The sequence below is a fragment of the Lissotriton helveticus genome, chromosome 11, assembly GCF_964261635.1.
Source record: "Lissotriton helveticus chromosome 11, aLisHel1.1, whole genome shotgun sequence".
Taxonomy (NCBI): domain Eukaryota; kingdom Metazoa; phylum Chordata; class Amphibia; order Caudata; family Salamandridae; genus Lissotriton; species Lissotriton helveticus.
Genome location: NC_136072.1, coordinates 211,578,187 through 211,597,731, shown reverse-complemented (window position 1 = coordinate 211,597,731; position 19,545 = coordinate 211,578,187). Strand labels below are relative to the sequence as shown.

Genomic DNA, 19,545 nt, shown 5'->3' with positions numbered 1-19,545 from the left:
ATGAATCTAATGGTAGTTGTCCTCTAATGTAGGCTGGATCTGCTGGTGCAGGCCTATATTTTTTCTCAATTCTAGGATTTAAAATCCTTGTATGCACTGGGTCTTTAAATATTTCCGGTGCATGTTTGATGACCCCTTTAATCATAAGGAGAATTTGGACAAATCTCTGGGATTGTTCAAATGTATCTAACAGAAAATCCTCCTCTGTTTCGTCAGAATGCATAGCGACCCTGTGGTACATTGCAGCTCTGTTCAACAGATGCCCAAAACTAATGTTATCTTCTGGAGGAGAAGGTTTTGATGGGTATAACTGCGGGTCAGGAATATATGGTGCATCTTGTGGGTCCCAGTCTGTATCATCTGTAGGATATGGGTAAGTGTCATCTGGGTCTATCCCTCCGCCTAAACTATACTCATTATCGTTTTGAGGTGAGTGTGAAGGTAGAAAAGGATAATTTTGAGGAGAAATATGTGGTAAATTAGGTGGAGAAAGAGGAAGTATAGGAGAAGAAGGGTGCATAGGAGATGTGGCAGAGTCCTACTTCTTGGCAGGTACTACAGGTGTAGGTGTCGTATCTGCCTTCCTCTTCTTGTGTGGTGTAGTGGATACAGCACCAGTCTTTGGGTCAATGTAGATCTTATTTTGCAGAGGATCAGGATGGAAAAGTTCTTCTCCTTGTGGAACCTTTGTCAGTGCCGATTTCTTTGTGTCCGAACGAGGTTTCTGTTTGTCTTTCGTCTTTACTGGTAAGTAGCATTTTCCTTAGGAATGTTCATAACATGTAAAAGAACAAGAACAATAACCATACTCAGAGTTACTAGTGGTTATGTTATTCTTTAAGGTAAAGCAGATTTGCAGAGTTTCAGCTACTTAACACTGGTATTCATATGGTGCTCATGAGCTAAGGTATATGAAAAAAGATTACAATGAGTCAGCTTAAAGATTATTTAATATTTCTAGTTTATTTTAAGGTATTTTCAGCTATGATCAGGAACTAACAATGTTTATTGTCTTCTAGACATGATAAAATGCAAGAAGGACAGAAGTTACACCAATGGTCAGCAATGTCCTGTTTGTTCCATACCAAGTCAAAACAAAGGAAAGGATTTGTCAGACATCTCAGTTACAGACTTGGCTTGTGTAAAACCATCCATTGATCCAGCTCTCAAGATAAAAAATGTCACCGAAAGTGGTGAGAGTGATTTCTCTTCTATATCCGCAAAAGATTTCATAGCACCTATAGGAACTCTCATTATAAACATGACTGATCAAACAGGAAATGAGGCAAACCTAGCTTGCAACATTCAAAGACCTTCGGATATGTCACCAATCACGCTAGAAAGAAACAATGGTCACACTCTTCTAAGGACATCTTTTTCCACATTTTTGGTGTGCAACATTGATTATGACCATATTCAAAAATTGTGGGGAATACTGGCAATGTATAGTGATTCCCCCATGAAGCTTAGACGAGACCTTTTACTAACCAAGATGCCCTATGTTAGTTACAGTTACAAGCAAATTAATTCTGAGGAGGATGTTTTCACAAATATTGAAGCTGAACTCAGAGCAAATCCCAGTTGGGTGATGCAAGATCAAATAACATTGCAACTGGACAGGACTGCAACTACACTGAACACTCTTCACGTTAGATACAGTGCAGATGTTCAAATACTGTTAGAACAGTATGAAGAAAAACCCATGGCATACAAGTGGGCCATGATTTTGAAGGACAACACCACACAAACAGAGTACATAGTCGTGACTGGCGGCACTGTTGAGCTGGATTGCCAGGTTACTGGGGAACCAGCCCCTGTCACTGAATGGATACTACCAGATGGAAGCAAAGTGCGAGCACCATATGCCAGTGAAGAGGGACGAATAATAATAATCAAAAGTGGGAAATTCATTCTAAGAACAGTGGACAGCTTTGACACTGGTGTATATCACTGCATTGGCACAAACTATTATGATGCAGATGTACTAACCTTTCGAATCATTGTGGTTGATTCTGATGTAGAGCATGACACTTTGAATGGTCCTGAGATATCTCCATTAGTTGGTGAAAGTCTACACCTTCCATGTCACTCCACTGGGATCCCAGAAGCTTCAGTCAGTTGGGTATTCCCAGACCATTCTGTGGTACATCAGTCTTCATCATCAAAACACAAACATATTTTTTCAAATGGCACATTAAAAATACAGGAACTTACACAGCGAGACAGAGGCTACTTTAGATGTATAGCAGCCAATCCCTATGGGTTTGATATGTTGGTTGTGAAGGTATTGACTGCAGAGAGTGAAAACAATGTGAAAGATAAAAGAACATCTCTCACAGAAGAATGGGAACACGAAGCATCTGGAACTGAAGCATTTACCGATGTTACAGAACATTACATCCCACTAACAACTACACATCCTATCTTGAGGCAGGCATCTAGGGTGGTCTCCAAAAAGCAGCCCACCAGCAGACACAGTGGGAAATCTGAAAGTAAGATTAAACATAAGAAAAAAGGAGAGAAACCAAATAAGAGAACTCGAGGCCAAAGAAGGCAATTTTATCAAGGTAATCGGCGTATTGACCCACAACACTGGGCAGCTCTTTTAGAGAAGACCAAAAAGAAACCTGTTCCTTCCGTCACAAAAGAAAATATCACTACTAGTACAAAAAAGACAAATGTTAGCACAAATGGAAACTTATCTGGTGATGGGGAAGAAGTTTCTGGAGGTGATCTCTCACCAACAGAAGAGGGCTTTATAATATTGACTACTAAACTACCGTTAGAAACAACTACAAGCAAGTTAGCAGTACACCAAATGAAGGAAACTCAAACATTACAGACTAGTAAAGCTCAAACAACTCCCAGCATTTTAATAGAGGAAATGTCTCCAGTTGTAAAACCAATGGTCATAGAGCTAGATAAAACTGAAGAGCAGACTGACAAATACTATTCCACCATGATACCACAAACACAGCAAAGTACATTACAAACCACAAAATCAGCTCCAGAAGGATATATACTTAGTCAAGAATTAACAACAATGTCTAGCATATCAAGGGCAAAGTCTTTGTCAAGTATAACTAGACCACCAGCAATTTCCAATGCATTTAGTGCTACCGATGACTACAAGAATAATAATGATCGTACCAGTTATAGTCATTCACAGGTTACAACGAATAGGGTGAGCAGTGCCTTCTCAACAGTCAATAACCTAATACATGTTACTCCCAAAAACATGCACACCAAGCTACCTTCCACCAACATTGTGCCTATTGTTGGGAATACAGATCTAACCACCCAGAAAAATGTTCCTTCTGTTGTCATAACAGATCATAAAATATTAACATCTGAAAGCCAAGTCGAAGGCACGTCCACCAGCCTGCCAACATCCCAGAGCCAACCAGTGACAAGTCAATATCTGAACACAACATCACCCAGGAAAGGTGTTGATATGGCTTTAGTGACTGTCACAGAACCTGAGAATGAAATGAGCCACATTTATTTTCAGAGTACTCAAAAAATAATAACACCCAGGTTGCCACCAGGTTCAACCATTATAGCGCATCAGCAAATTCAGATAATAAGAGATGTCACTCCTAATACAGCAAATTCACGGCAGCGTTACGGACGTCGAAAAATATCTGGGAAAAGACGCATTGTTAGACCTGATCGCATCCCAAACATTAAAGATCGATATGCCTTTTTAAGACCAGAGCGAAAAGAAGTTACTAAGGAAAGTACAACTGTGGCATCAGCTACAGAGTTGACAACAAAATACAAGTATTCTTCCAGCACCTCTTCATTAATTGAACCAGACCCTTTGACTACTCCAGTTACTAGGGAAAGTACAACAGTGAAATCAGCTACAGAGCAGATAACAAGATATCAACATTCCTCTAGCACTACCTCCTTAACTAGACCTGAACCTTTGCCTACTCCATGGACCATAATCACAACACCTCAAACAGTGAACGTGTCTCAATTGACAACAGTAGCAACTCCTTTCACACTTTTTCAAGGCAAAGGGAGAACTGTTGAACCAGAAAACACAGGTTTAAAGTCAGTGCACACCTATATACAAACTGCACATCCAGATATATTGCTAGAATTTGTTCCAACAGTATCAATGCCAACTTATTCCACCAACAGAACCTCTTTCAGTTCTACAGAGTATCCAACAACTGTGACTGGGAAGCATGCTACGATAAATATATTTCAAACAACACCCAGCCAAGTAAATCGTGAATACAAAAATGTAGATCTAAAGCCAACCACTGCAAAATCTAAAATTTCCTCGAAAACATTGAGAGGGAAAATTCCTTGGCATCGTTTTTTTGGAAATGGACAAATTCAGAAGGAAATACTGAAAAAGCTTAGAAAGCCAAAGATACAGACAACTAAATCTGCAATTACAACACTACCAGCAACATCAGTGTTTGAAACAAATACATTACCAGTTTCTGAAATTCACACCTCCTATTTATCAACCGAAGCAGAATTCAGTAAGAATGATGCTGGTCTATCTGTGTCACCAGCAATACCTATGACACTAGACAATGAGATCACTCTAACACCTACTCCGACTTTCTCTTCAACTACTCTGAGAATGTCGCCAACAACCATTTCTTCACACATCACTACACCTATAACTAATGAAATTAATGTAGACAGCTACAGTCCGACCTCTACCTTTACAACACCTACAACTGGTGGCATCATGCCAAGTAGTGCAACAACCGCTGCAAATACTAGAGCAGTCAATGGAGCAAGAAGGAAATGGGTGAAGAGAAAGAGACCACGTAAAAAAAATACAACACAGGAGACCATTACAGCTTTAAAATCAAAGCCTTCTGATGAATCGAAAGTGAACAAACCCTCACAAATTACCACCAATGATTATACTATGATAACATCAACCATGACCTTGACTAGCCCACAGGTTTCTGAAAATGCAACAGGAACTCCATTTACAAGTACTTATAAGTCACATCCTTATACTGCATCACCAAAACCAAAAAGAAGACTCACAACCAAAAACAAAGTAAAACCTCCAACTGGAAAACCACGTCTCAGTACTGAAACAATCAACATGACTTTACCAAACACCTCACAGGGCATTATTCCTAAAGCAAAAAAGGTCCCCATAATCACCCAGGAAACACCTTCATATTCAACAACAATTCTACAGACGTATGCACCCAGTGCTACAGCAAAATATCAAAGCAAGACTGTTGGAATAGCTACAAATAAAACCGTCAACCAAAAAATCCCACATGAAACTTTTGAATATCAGTACACAATAAAATCAGTGCCGACTGATAAATATGAATTTGTTACAAGTACAGGTTCTCCAATAGTAACTACCCAGAAACTACATCCTAAAGTACAGCACCCTACACCTTTATCACCTACAATTTCTATGACACCACAGATGGCACCTAGGCAAAGCACCTTGTTCCCTTCTCAAAAAAGATATTGGAACAAAGCACTTCCAGAATTGACAGAAAAAAGCAAAACCTTGACTGTAAATACTCTAACTATTTTGAAACCTCCTTTGAGTCTTACTAGTGACTCTCCGGTGATCACCAAGAACAAATATTCTACCACATTTCAGCCACTTAAGACAGAAAATCAGGAAACCACTACAATGAACCAGTTTACTTTAGAAACTTCATCCAGTGATAGACCAACCAAACCAAAGATTAAAGGTGGAAAGTTAGCTAGTTTCACAGTTTTAGCTAACTCTGACGCATTTATCCCATGTGAAGCCACCGGCAATCCTGTGCCAACAATTCATTGGACCAAAGTTTCTTCAGGTAAGCTACTTTCTACCCTATGTGAAATGTGTTACAAATGTAAGTTTTATTTTCACAGATAACTATTAAGGGCTCATTCCATGCAAACGTGCTACTAAATGTTTGCCAACACATATTGCATCTTAAGCTGATCAAGATTGAAGCTATTTGTATCGAATTTCTGCTCTTCCTTGTTATATCAGACCTTTATTCTAAAGTCTTCATGTATTATGTACTTGTTAACTCAGTTTGACAACAGGCTTGTGATTTAGGTGTGTGTTTTATAACTGAGTGCCAAGGCAACCCTCTGCCGAGCATGAGCTTCGGATTCTAGGTTTGACTGCAACGGGTTCTTCAGTATACGTCTGCATGTGGGATGTTTTGAGTTATTGACATACGTAGATGACAGTTGGAACCATACAGTGACATAAGATTATCATGAGATCAGATCGTATGAAATCTGATCAGATACCGTAAGCAAGCCTGTCACCTTACCCCATGCCGCTGTGTGACACCAGGTTTCTTCTCTCCTCACAAAGCAACCTGATGCAGAGTGACTATTCCATAGCTGGAAAAACTTGCACAGAATAGGCTACAGGATCAGGCTTTAGAACTCTGCATAGTTGGGCTCCAGATTTACATAAACGTGTAAATCTGTGGAAGCACCAAATCCATTTGCCTCCAGGTGTGAGGCGTAAGGAGGACATTTCCATGTGTTTTGCTTTCTGCAACACACGTAGAAAGAGGGAAATGCCTCTTAGGATTGTTTTTTGAGCAGGAAGGTGCGCCCTACTGCACAAAACAGTCCTGCCTGCAATGAAGGCACCCTGCATCATAGTGCAATGATGCCTATGTTGGCACTAGGCTGCTGAACTGCGCCTGCACAGGCAAAAAGGACAGAAATGCACTGTATGGCGTAAATATTGTGCATTGCTGTTTTTTCACTTTGGCATAGGGCAGCACAGCAAGTGGCCTTGCTGCGCTGCCCTATGCCAAAATGCTATATATGAGGCTGTTATTCTTTTCAAAATTGAGAACTGCCCATACAAGTAGACTAAGTATGTAGCAGTAGATTAGATTGAAGGCATTTGCTTTTGCACAAGTGCTGCTCCATACTGACTAAATGTTAAAACAAGAATGTAGTGTTGGATTATTCACATGTAGATGACAAGGTGTGTCAGTAAGTATTTACTATTATCCTTATTGTGTGCATGTGAAAATGTTGCAAAATTAATTTTTCAGTTCTTACCCATTATAATATTCTGTAGACATTAACTTGCATATAATACACATTTTGATGTTCTGCATCATCTTGTAATTAATTAGGACTTGATAGAGTTTGGTGGACAGAGTTTACTCCATCGGGATGGCAGAGCACAAGACCTCCACCATCCAGAGAGCCCTCGTCCTCATGCCACATTTTGAATTGTACACCAGCCCTACAGACAACTCTCTACATTGACAGGAAAAGCTATCATGCTGGTTCCTTTCAATGTAGGAAAAGTTTGATGAACTGTATCATTAGTCACAGGGCCGGACTGGTCGTAGCGTGCACCGGGCATTTTCCCGGTGGGTTGCCAGGGTGGGGCCGGTTTTGTGCCCCTGGGGCGCCGTTTTTGTTACCGGGGGCCAGAAATATCAGCTCCCTCTAACAAAATTGTCAGAAACCAGCCCTAGCAAACAGCTCGGCCACACTCACCCCTGCCCCCAGGGGGGCCAGCCAAGCAGTTTGCCAGGGCCAGTTTCGGTTCCCAGCCCGGCCCTGATTAGTCATAAAGGCTGTCTGTAAAACGTTTAAATTTTTTTTTAGAAATAACCTCCCAAAACTGAAGTTCTTTTTTGAAAAGGAAAAAACGAATGACCCACATCCTGTGAATTTTCTCCCAGGGTGTGGAGGTCATTTTTGTTTATTTCCTGTACCTTATTGCCAGGTTTTTCCTGGAAGTGGTGAAAAACAAACCAGACTTAACGCTTTCCCCCCTATATAGCGTGGATGGTGTAAAATCCTTCCTCCAACGGCTTCTGATCCATAAGGCCATCAAAGGAATTATTTTGTTGATAGAGTCAATGGGGGCTCCTTCGACAGAATACTTACAGTCTACCTGACTCTAAATGAGGCAGGCAGACTGAAGGTTTGGAAGACAGTGCATTCCGTCACATTTACAACAGAGTAATTCATCTGCCAAACTCTAAATCAGGCCCTTAATCTGGATCTGGATTAATGGGCCAGTATAAATGCTGAGTATGATAGGAGAATGCGACAATCCTAACGTATGTGTGAGTTTGTTTACATCAATCACAGAGGCATGTTGAAAATATAATTAGTCTAAGATGGTGGAGAGAAAAAGGTTTCTGATGTTTAATACTAGAATTAAAATAAGGTGGGTGAGTATGAACATAGGTACGGGTGAGGCACTATGTAAAGGATCTGTATGGTTGATCAAAGCAGTGTAGTGTAGTTGTGTGCCAAGTTAAGTATTCGCTTTCTCTTGCATGAAAACTGGGACTTTGTAATGCTTTTCATTGTGAGAGCCCTCCTTTCACCATCTTTTGTTAGATTAAATGACCTTGCGTACAATTACTTATGACTTTCTATTTTTGCAACACAATCTCTCATGAGAAAAAAAACTCAGTGATCAGTGTAAGAGTATGGAAAACTGGAACTTACTGACCAAGAATTTAAAGTGTGACAAATATATTACCCATCTAAATAATTAATTCACTATTTTTATTTACATACTAGGACCCTTCCTCCTGAAGAGCCGACGTGGAAATAAACTGGAAATTTTTGTAAATGGAACACTATCTATACCAAATGTGAGTATTCATGACCGCGGCCAATACCTGTGCGTGGCAGCAAACCAGTATGGGTCTGATCGTCTACTTGTCACCTTGTCTGTGATCGCATATCCCCCTAGAATCCTGGAGGGACATTCAAAGGAGATCACAGTACATTCGGGCAACTCTGTTGATGTGAAGTGCCAAGCAGAGGGTCGGCCTACCCCTGAAATTGTGTGGATTCTTCCAAACAAGTCCTCTGTCTCTGAATATTCTTCTGAAAACCCCAGAGTTTCAGTAAAGCCGGATGGCACTTTAACAATTTCTGATATGACTATTTATGATCGCGGGCTTTACAAATGCTTGGCTAGCAACCAAGCAGGGTCAGAGACCCTTAAAGTAAAAATCCAGGTAATTGCTGCTCCCCCTATTATTTTGGAAGACAAGAGGCAGCAAGTTGAAGGGATGTTAGGTGAAAACCTGAAACTTCCTTGCTCTGCTAGGGGAAATCCTAACCCAAGTGTGCACTGGGTCCTCTTTGATGGAACTGAAGTAAAGCCCTTGCAATTTATTAATTCTAAGCTGTTTATGTTCTCCAATGGAACCCTTTACATCAGGAACCTTGTGTCTGCTGATAGTGGAAATTATGAATGCATTGCTACCAGCTCAACAGGGTCTGAGAGGCGGGTGATAAATCTCATCGTGGAGCAGAGAGAATCAGGTCCAAAGATAATAACTGCGTCTCCAAAATTCACTGAAAGGAACTTCGGGGATCAGCTGCTTCTCAACTGTTCTGCTAATGGAGAACCGAAACCAAGGATAATATGGAGGTTGCCTTCCAAGGCAGTTGTTGACCAGTGGCACAGGTAAGAAGATTTATGTATTAAAACTAAATCTATTTCAGTAAAATAAACAATGGAATGGGCCTGGGCATTAAAATACTAAAGAATTGTTCTCCAGGGTTAAGTAACACATTGAAACACTTAGGGCCAGATGTAGGTAGCCCTTTACCGGTCAGAAACGGCCAAAATACCCCATTTCGGCCGTTTCCCACCGGTAAAGGGCTATGGAGATGTAGGGGCTAGAAAAACGTACATTTTCGGTAATTTTACCGAATCGGTAATTTTACCGATTCGGTAAAATTACAGAATCGGTAAAAATACCGATTCTGTAAATTTTACCAAATCGGTAAATTTACCATTCGGTAAACATACCGAAAATGTATTTTGGGATGTAGGAAGCACTTCTAACAGTGCTACTGGGCCTTTAGAATTCCGTATATACCATGCAATACAATTGCATGGTAAATTACGAATTCTTGTGTACATGCACATCTGTGCATGTACACCTGTGCCATGTGGCACACAGACATGCCCTAAGGGCATGTATGTGTGCCACATGGCCAAACACCAGTTACATGGGTGCAACAGGGTGTCAAAGTGACACCCTGTCCCCCTGAGCAATTCGTTATTTTTACCGATTCGGTAAATACCGAATCGGTATTTGCTATTGAATCCTATGGGCTTCAAGGCCCATAGGATTCAATAGCAAATACCGATTCGGTATTTACCGAATCGGTAAATACCGAATCTTACCGATTCGGTAAAAAATACCGAATTTTTACCTACATCTCATTTACAGATTCATAAATACCGAATCGGTGAAATTCGGTATTTATGAATCGGTAAATGAAATTTACCTACATCTGGGCCTTAGACCCTTACAAGTGGGCTGTTAAGTTCCCACCCATAAACATAATTCTGATTGTGCTGGGATCAGAATTTCAAGTGCCATGGTAATTACTCCATCTCCCATATTCTGGACTTTTAAATGTCAGCAAGTCAAGCCTTCCCAAACTTACATGAGGCGAAAATTGCAGTAAATCATGACATACAAAAATTGATGTGGAATGCACCAATTCCTACGTCATTACCATTTGCTGAGGGGATAGAAAATATGCAGTATTTGTAGAGTTACAAAACAATTATTGAGATATGTTATCCTTTCAGTCTATCCATGTGAGTGATGCCAGTAGTAGGCACTTCTGTCCTGCATACATGGGCACCTTTGCTAATTGTTTTGTATGTTAATGAAGCTTGGTGAATCTCTCATACTCGTAGACAAGTCACAGGGTGGAGTGCAGGAGAATGGAACTGACACAGTGCAGAATCAGTGGGACACCGAGTGGCACAGGCCCTAAGAAAGGGTCCAAGTTAGGGTTCAGGGGGAGATGCAGAGGATCAAGGGTTGAAGTAGCAGTGCAAGTTTCAGCAACTGCACAGGTTTCAGTTGAAGTAATGCAGAGACGAGAGGGAAAGACCACTGCAGCTTCCACAAGGGTAGGTAAGTGCTCTAGGGTGGGAAGGAGGCATTGGACTGGAGTGGGAAGTTACAGTATTGGGTTAAATGATGGCAGTAGTGCATAGGTTCCTGATGGGGCTGTGCAGAGTGTGTTGCATTCAATGGAAGTTCCCAAGTAGTGACTCCATCCTGGATGGGAGCAACACAAGCTTAGTGAGTAGCAAAGTTGGATGGTTCCCAGGGGGAAGCCATACAGAGACCAGCTGAAGTAGTGCGGTGTCCAGCAGGGGGAGAGGCATCCCAGGATAAAAGGTGTAAGCAGGAGAGTTGAGCCACATGGATAGTGAGCAGCATGAGGTCCAGACAGGAAGAAACAGCAAAGTATTCAGAGAGCAGGCCAGGGTCCAGTGTGGAAACAGCACCTGGTCCAAGGGGAAGTAATGGGGAGCATTGCATTGCTTAGGGGATTGTAGTGGGGAGTACGGGGAGATATGAGTGGGGGCCAAGGAGGAGGATTCATATGGAAAGTCAGTGCAGGGTTTAAGGTGATGAAGGAGCACTGAATGGTCCAGGGGGCGAAATAGCCAGTGTTCTAGTAAGGAGGATATGTTCAGGTATGAAAGTGAGGAGTATTAGAGGGCCCAAGGAAGACTTTCAGCATGGGGATCATGAGGAGTGAAGCTCTTGATCCATCATTTCCATCCATCAGGGGAATCATTTCTGGTGCATGAGATGGTGTCATAATAAATCAAAGACCCCCTACGGGAGACATGGAAAGAAGCATGGCTGAGCTATATTAGCTGATTCCAAAGATTCAGGTGTGGATGATATTCATTTTGAATGACTGAAACCCTGAATCTGGATTTCCAAAGACACATAGATGAATTGAAAAAACCAGTAAAATGGGATCGAATATTAAAGCCATTTTTTATAGAAGTGAAAAGTCTAACGGTTATAGTTGAGAGACATTTGAAAATGGAGCCCAAGTGAATACAAATGTCTAATCTCTCTTCTTTATGTTTACAAAAATAAGTATTTTGTAGAGGAACACCCGTTCCTAACAACAGGACTGCATACATCTCTTGTATTTAAATAGTGTTATTCAGTAATGGATATCATGATATCGAGTACAGTCCACACTACAGAGTCACAAATGGGTGGGCAGAAGGGCCAACTATGTACAGGTTTACATCAAAGATTTACATACATTTTCAACTTGCCTCAAATATTTTAGTACTTTTGGAAAGCTGTGATTTGTCCAGGGTTTCAGAGGAACCCACAGTTGCAAACATTCATTCATGAAGCAAGTCTAGTTTTCTGGTTGCAAAGATGTGACTCATTCATTAACTTTTTTGCTTCTCTACATGAATGATGTTTTGCCCTTGCAGGAACCTTTTCTCCAACTAGCCCTCCAATGTTGGTTGTTTTTCCTCTCCTTTTTCCTCTGGAAAGTAGATTTAAACCTACTCTTGACAGATTTTAGGATAGGAAACCACCATAAATGGCTTGTGCGTATCAACAAACTCGCATATACATGGGTGCTGACCACATTTTGCAGTCAACACTATCCTAGAAGGTCCACAACTTTACCCCGTGAGCAGATTTGCTCTCACAAAGAAAATTTACGCAAGCTCTCTAAAGATACTGAGGACTAGTCTGGTACATCTTTATCAGTTCAGTTCATAAGCTTTATTCGATTATTCAATAAACAATCATAAAAGCACACAGAATATTAAAACAACACGTTAAGATTAAAAAGGGAAGGATTACAGTATCATACAAGATATAAAACAGTTCGGTGGGAAAGAATACAATAAACATAGCAGCTATTAATACACAAAAGGCATAATTAGAAATCCAGGCTTTTTCAGTGGGACATTCATTTTAGAATAAAGGTCGCCGTAAAAAAACAGACTTCCGAGGAATCAAGTGCAAATAGAAGACTCAAAGCAGTTTTAACTGTAAACACAGAGTATTTCTTAAAAAGAGGTTTAAGATAAAAAATACGAAGTTGCAAATACAAGGGGCAGATTAGCATAAAGTGCAGCGTGCTCTGTTTAGTGGCTCCATCACATGGGCAAGGGGTTGACGTATTTTTTCATCAGGGGGAATGCCACCAGGTAATGAACAATGCCTAATCTCAACCTTGTGAGGACAAACTGATGGGACTGTTTGGTAATTACTTTTAAATACTTAGGCATGCCATGACCATCCACATTATTAGACTTATAAAATACATGAGTGGTGAGGTGGCTACAATGATCTTTACGCATATTAGATTTGGCCCCTAAAAAGACGTTTTTGACCTCCTGTTTAGATAAGTTAATTGCACATACAGGGTCACTGAAAACATCCAGATCAAACATTTCTTTATAAGAAGTTAAAACATATTTTAACCAAGGGATCTGACGGGCTTTGTCCAGGCGAAGACAATCTTGAATTATTCGTCTAGTGAAACCCGTTTCGTCCTTGGCCCAAATTGACCTCCAGACCATAAGGGGTCTCAATCCTGTTAGGTCGGTCAGGAATTCCAACCCCGCCTCATTGTGAATCAGTTTGGTGGATGCCGAGCGTGGGAGACAGAGAAGTCCCTTTAGGAATGTATTTTCCACTACTTGCAAATCTCCTTGTTTACAATGTCCCCACACTCCCGAACCATAAAGAGCAACTGAAGCACATCTGTGCCGGTAGACATTTAGCATATCAGGGATGCGACGGCTGCCTAGTTTGGAAGCAAATCGGAAAACTCCTGAGGACCCCTTGCCCATCTTGGCCTTGATGTTAAGTAGCTCTGGGGCCCACGACCCACTGTTGCTAAAAGTTATTCCTAAATAGCAGAATTTGTACACCACCTCAATTCTATGTTCCTTAAACTGGAATGGTTTAAGCTGTTTCACCTTTTTCCCACAAACCAAGATAAAAGTTTAAGAATTATTGATTTTTAATTTCCTCCCCTTTATAAAATCATAAAAATAATTCATTAATCTTTGCAGACCAATGCCTTCAACTTGGGGAGCATCTGCTTGGACCTTCTTCAAATCAAATTCCATAGCATTTATAAAAAGGGAGAAAAGTAACGGGGCTAAAACACAGCCTTGCCTGATGCCAGATTTGACCTTAATCCTCTTTGTGCATTCCCCCCACAAGCCAAAGCGAATCTGGGCTGACAACTTATTGTAAAGTCTGGCAAAAAAATAGATCATTGCTGCCGGGGCTCCCATGTCAAGTAACGTGGACCACAAAAGGGTGTGATCCACCAGGTCAAAGGCACTAGAAAGGTCTGCAAAGCAGAGAAATAGAAGAGCCCTGTTTAGCTTTGGTGTATTTCCCAATGATTAGATCTAGATTAATACACTGCTCAATAGTGCCGAGACCCTTGCGGAAACCATATTGGGAGTCCGCAAGGATATTATTGGCTTCAGCCCATTCCTCCAGACGAGTTAGTAAGACCCTACTCATAATTTTCAGCGAAGAATCCAGAAGGGAGATAGGGCGGTAGTTCTTGGCCTCTCCTCTATCTCCCTTCTTGAAAATCGGCAAAATTATGGAATCACTCCATGTGGAAGGTGTACTATCTTTGACGGAGGCATTAAAAACCAAGGTCAGGAGGGGGCTCCATAGCGCTAAATCAGTTTTATACAAATCGACCGGAACACCGTCCGGTCCTGGAGCCTTCCCCCCCTTACTGTTGCGGATAGCGGAATCAACTTCGAGTAGTGTAATCTCCAGGGGTAGCTTAGATCCTATAGTGTCAGCACTTAAACTAACATGGTCCTCCCCGGCCGGATCAAAAATTCCGGTAAAATATTGAACCCATTTGTCCTCACTGACCTGAGCTGTTAAAACTGGGAATTCCTCCTTTTGGAGGAATGGGCTGTTAACAGTATTCCAGAATAACTTGCTGTCTCGCAGCTCCGCTGCTTTAGTCAGGTTGTCCCACGCTTGTTCCCTAAGCTCCTGTTTTCTACGGGTCAAACGGAGTTTATAGGTTGCCCTAAGAAGAGTTATGGCTTCCCTGTCTCTAGGGTGGCTTGAGAGTGCCCTCTTTAATTCTTGTAGGGAGTTTGTGCAGGCTCTGTCGAACCAACCTACAGTTACTTTCTTAGAATTAACCTTAGAAAAGGTGAGGGTCCTTTTAATTAAATCGCCGAGTTTTTCGAATTCAGCGTTAGTGCACGATGGGGCGGCATCACCATCAAGACAGCGGAGCAGCTCTTCAGATCCAGCTACCACTATTTTCCGCAGCAACTTATCCGAGTTTTCCCCACTCCATTTGATTACATCTTTATCATAATATGAATCATTTATATACGTAAATTAATGTTCAGTCTCAGAAGGGCTATCAGAGCAGTCTCACTCTACCCAAAGTTGAAGGTACGTTATAGACTCATCTTCAGAATTTGAACTTTAAGCTATTCTATTTCCAAACCCTCAGTAGCTCTTGCTCATCACAATGCTCTGAAATTTTAGCAGTCATTTAAAGCATATTGAGCCAGATGTATCAAAGGGTTTTGCCCATTCTGTGTCTATGGGGAAATGTGTTGATACATATGGCCCTTAGTGTTTTATTTGTTATTGTTGTGCATAAGAACAACCAGCTGAAACGTTTCCATCATCTCTCTTTAAAAAAAAAAATTTTTCTTTTTTCTTAGAATGGGAAATCGGATCCATGTCTATCCAAATGGATCTTTGTTTGTCGAAGCTGTTACCGAGAAGGATGCAGGAGATTATCTGTGCGTAGCAAGGAACAAAATTGGAGATGATCTCATGTTAATGCGAGTAAGCGTGACCATGAAACCTGCGAAAATTGACCAAAAGCAGTTCTTCAAAAAGCAGGTACCGTATGGAAAAGACTTCAAAGTCGACTGCAAAGCTTCTGGTGCGCCCATCCCTGAGATATCATGGAGCTTACCAGATGGAACAATGATAAATAATGTGCTCCAAGCAGATGATAATGGGCGCAGCCGGTTTAGGAGATATGTTCTCTTTGAAAATGGGACCCTCTTTCTAAATAAAGTAGGAATAACTGAGGAAGGAGACTATACTTGTGTTGCCCAGAATACTCTGGGCAAAGATGAAATGAAGGTCCATATAACTGTAGTCACTGCTGCACCGCGCATAAAACACAATTACAAGACATTCGCCAGAGCGAGAGCTGGTGAAATGGCAACCTTTGATTGTGAGGCAATAGGAGAACCCAGGCCAAGAACCTTCTGGTTGCTCCCTTCCAGTGAAAAGATATCAGCCTCCAATGATAGATACCTACTTCATGTTAATGGTTCCTTGTCCATCACCAAGGTGAAGCTGCTCGATGAGGGAGAGTACATGTGTGTAGCTCGCAATGCTGCTGGGGAGGATACAAAGCTATTCAAACTAGAGGTCACCTCAAGACCCCCATTAATAAATGGTTTGTACACAAACAAAACTGTCATCAAGGACACTGCTGTAAAACATTCTAGAAAGCTAATTGATTGCAGGGCAGAAGGGACACCCCCACCTCAAGTCATGTGGATTATGCCAGATAACATTTTCTTAAATGCTCCATACTACGGAAGTAGAATTATAGTGCATAAAAATGGAACACTTGAAATACGAAATGTGAGAGCATCAGATACAGCAGAGTTCATCTGTGTGGCACGCAATGATGGAGGAGAAACTGTTCTGGTGGTGCAACTTGAAGCAACAGACATGCTTAGGAGGCCCATGTTCAAAAATCCATTCAATGAAAAAATCACTGCAAGACCTGACACCACCACCGTATTGAATTGTTCTGCTGATGGAAATCCACCTCCAGAAATGATTTGGCTTTTGCCAAATGGTACGCGGTTTTCCAGTGAGCCGACATTATCTCGATATCAAATAGGAAGTGATGGCACCTTCATAATTTACAACCCAACCAGGGATGATGCGGGTAAATATCGTTGTGCAGCCAGGAACAAAGTGGGATACATCGAAAAGCTCATAATTTTGGAAGTTGGGCAAAAGCCTACCATTCTTACTCATCCAAGAAAAGCCATAAAAGTTATTAGTGGGGAACAATTATCTCTTCACTGTCTCTCTGATGGAATCCCAAAGCCAAACATTATATGGAGAATTCCAAGTGGCTTGATATTGGGTAGGCCTCAGATTAATGGCAGGTATATTCTTCATGAAAACGGAACTTTGGTTGTCCGAGAAACTAGTACTCAGGATCACGGAAACTACATATGCAGGGCTCAGAACAATGCAGGGGACACGTCAATAGTGGTTCCTGTGATGATTATTGCATTTTCTCCAAGGATTACAAACAGGCCGCCTCAAAGTACACAAACTAAATCTGGAGTCGCGATACAACTTAACTGTGTGGCAATAGGAGTACCAAAGCCAGAGGTTTCATGGGAGATGCCAGACCTTTCCATCCTATCCACTGCCAGCAAAGGCCGACCTACTGGCAGTGAACTTCTACATCCTCAAGGTACTCTAGTCATTCAGAATCCAAGAAGGTCTGACTCAGGCACATACAGATGCACAGCAAAAAACTCACATGGCAGCGATACAATTGCAACATACCTTCAAGTCCTCTAAAGCGTTCAAGACACTTTAACAAGAAGGAAAGCAAATATGTTGGACAGAGTTTGTACTGCGGGACATTTGCAGCAGTGGAGGTCACAGTAACCTTGGGGATTCCAGACACCTTAGACATTTACTATTTTTGCAATGGACATGAACTGTACATATGAAAAGAAAACATTGTAAAACAAACTTCAGTAGCATTTGTCTTCAATGGTTTAAAAACTGACTACCTGAATTGGATCACTTTCTCTAATGGCTCTTTTTCTAATCCTTCTATGAACAATTTACAGTTCACATCTTAGGAAGCACAGGAACATAAAAAGAGTGCAGTGTTAATATTTTACATGCTTAACAATTAAACAAATCTACCACTTCCTTGATTTCAGTCTGGTCTTCGGATGTGTCGCCAAATGCTTACATATGTAAACATATATGTTGAAAATAAGTTCTAAAATCTAGATTCTGTTCAATCAGTCAGTCAAAATATCTTTATTCGATTTAGTTAAAAATCATACAAAGAGATAAAAACATTTCATACAATTTAAAATATAAAAACTATTTACAATATCATACAGATTCTGTTCAATCAAATTTGAAACACATTAACAAGGATGAATGAATAAATAATTTTTGCAGGTCTTTGCTGGACAGATTGCCATGGTGTGTGTTTATGTATTTGTAAATTCATGCATTCCCTAACAAGAGATGAACAGGTGAAGGTGTATTGGCTCTGTCCTTTAATGCATGTGCTTTGAAGTCTGACCTTTAATGATACGCTGCAGGGTGACTGGTGGTGCTGAGTGCTGCCGGCTTCTATACCTGGTAGCCTGTAAAAGTGGAAATACCGTGAAGTTACCGTTACACAATAAAGGTTAGAGTTTTTTTTTAAGGTAAAGTTCACTTTATTGAAAATTCAAGACTGTGTGCACCAGAGTTTTTGACAAACCCAAGGTCATCAGCACTTGTGTAATGTTTTTTTATTATGTGCATAGCGGTTACATTGCAAAGTTCACCACAATGCTCATATCAGTGGAAATGTTGAGACATTCACAATTTTCGAAGTTCAGATAGCTGTCAAGGATATTTGAGTAACGCATATGTGCATAATTGACATTTGCGCAGGCGCTGATGTGTGAGTGACCCAGAATGCTTTGTTCATGTTTTGTATTGCAGGCAGAAGCACTGCCGGGTTCTTAAAGCTGCTTTCTTTCCGACAGCTCCCCATCTCTGATTTGGTGTTAGACTAGACCATTGCCCATGTTCTGAGCTGTTCTGTCACATGGGGACATATTCACGTGCATGGAGTAACATTTTCTTGTTTCACCAATCAGAAGCCCTCTTCACATCAGATGCAGTTTTTCATTTGTCTGTGCCATGACCTTTCCTTAAACTGTTCCACCGGATGTAAAGGCTACCTGCACTTTGTGAGAAGTGTGCATTAAAATAGATTAAATCGAAAAAGCATTAAGAAGCAAAAGTGTCAATTCATCCTCAGGAAAAGAACAAAATTAGGAATGAGATCTTTGTTAGTGTTTTATTTCACTCCAATAACAGGTCGTTTTCTCTAAATATTGTTAGTGGTGTTGCTACTATAAAATATAAAAAATAAAGGGTTATTAAACTCAAGCTATAATATATCTGTTGATACATTTGTTTCCTGTACAATAAATTCATAGGGTGCTTAGAAAATGTTCCGGAACCTGGAATCGCGTGCAGTAATCGACCCGGTAATTTCGGGCCCATGATGATTCTGTCCATTCCAAGAACAATGACGTGAGAAGGCCTGTGGTAGGGTTGGGAATATATCAGTCAGATTCAATAAATTCGGGCCTGGTTCCTTCCTTTCTTTATTTATTTGAGTTTTATATAGCGCTGGCTAGACCCAGAGGTATCAGAGCGCTTTACATAAGGATCCACAAAAGTACACCAGTTACAAGTTACATCAGTTACAAGAATACATTTCAAGAGCGTCGGAAGAAGGAATAAATGGAGCTTAGAAGGGTAAGAGGGTGGGTTAAAGGTATAGGAGGGAGATAGGACGGATGGAGAGATGAAGGAGAGTCTGCCCAAAGTCCGGCTGGGTAGGTGATGGCCGCGGGGAAGTCCACAGTCCTTC

General features: G+C 41.0%; 1 protein-coding gene across 1 annotated transcript in view; it reads left to right on the top strand.

Moving 5' to 3' along the window:
- Window positions 1-17,809, top strand: part of IGSF10 (immunoglobulin superfamily member 10) — a 191,702-nt gene extending 173,893 nt beyond the window's left edge. Inside the window, exons 5-7 of the mRNA XM_078667431.1 lie at window positions 1,020-5,819; window positions 8,542-9,442; window positions 15,530-17,809. Of these exons, the coding sequence (XP_078523557.1) occupies window positions 1,020-5,819; window positions 8,542-9,442; window positions 15,530-17,441 (7,613 nt within the window). The 3' untranslated portion in view covers window positions 17,442-17,809. The remainder of the gene's footprint in view (window positions 1-1,019; window positions 5,820-8,541; window positions 9,443-15,529) is intronic.
- The last annotated feature ends 1,736 nt before the right edge of the window (window positions 17,810-19,545 follow it).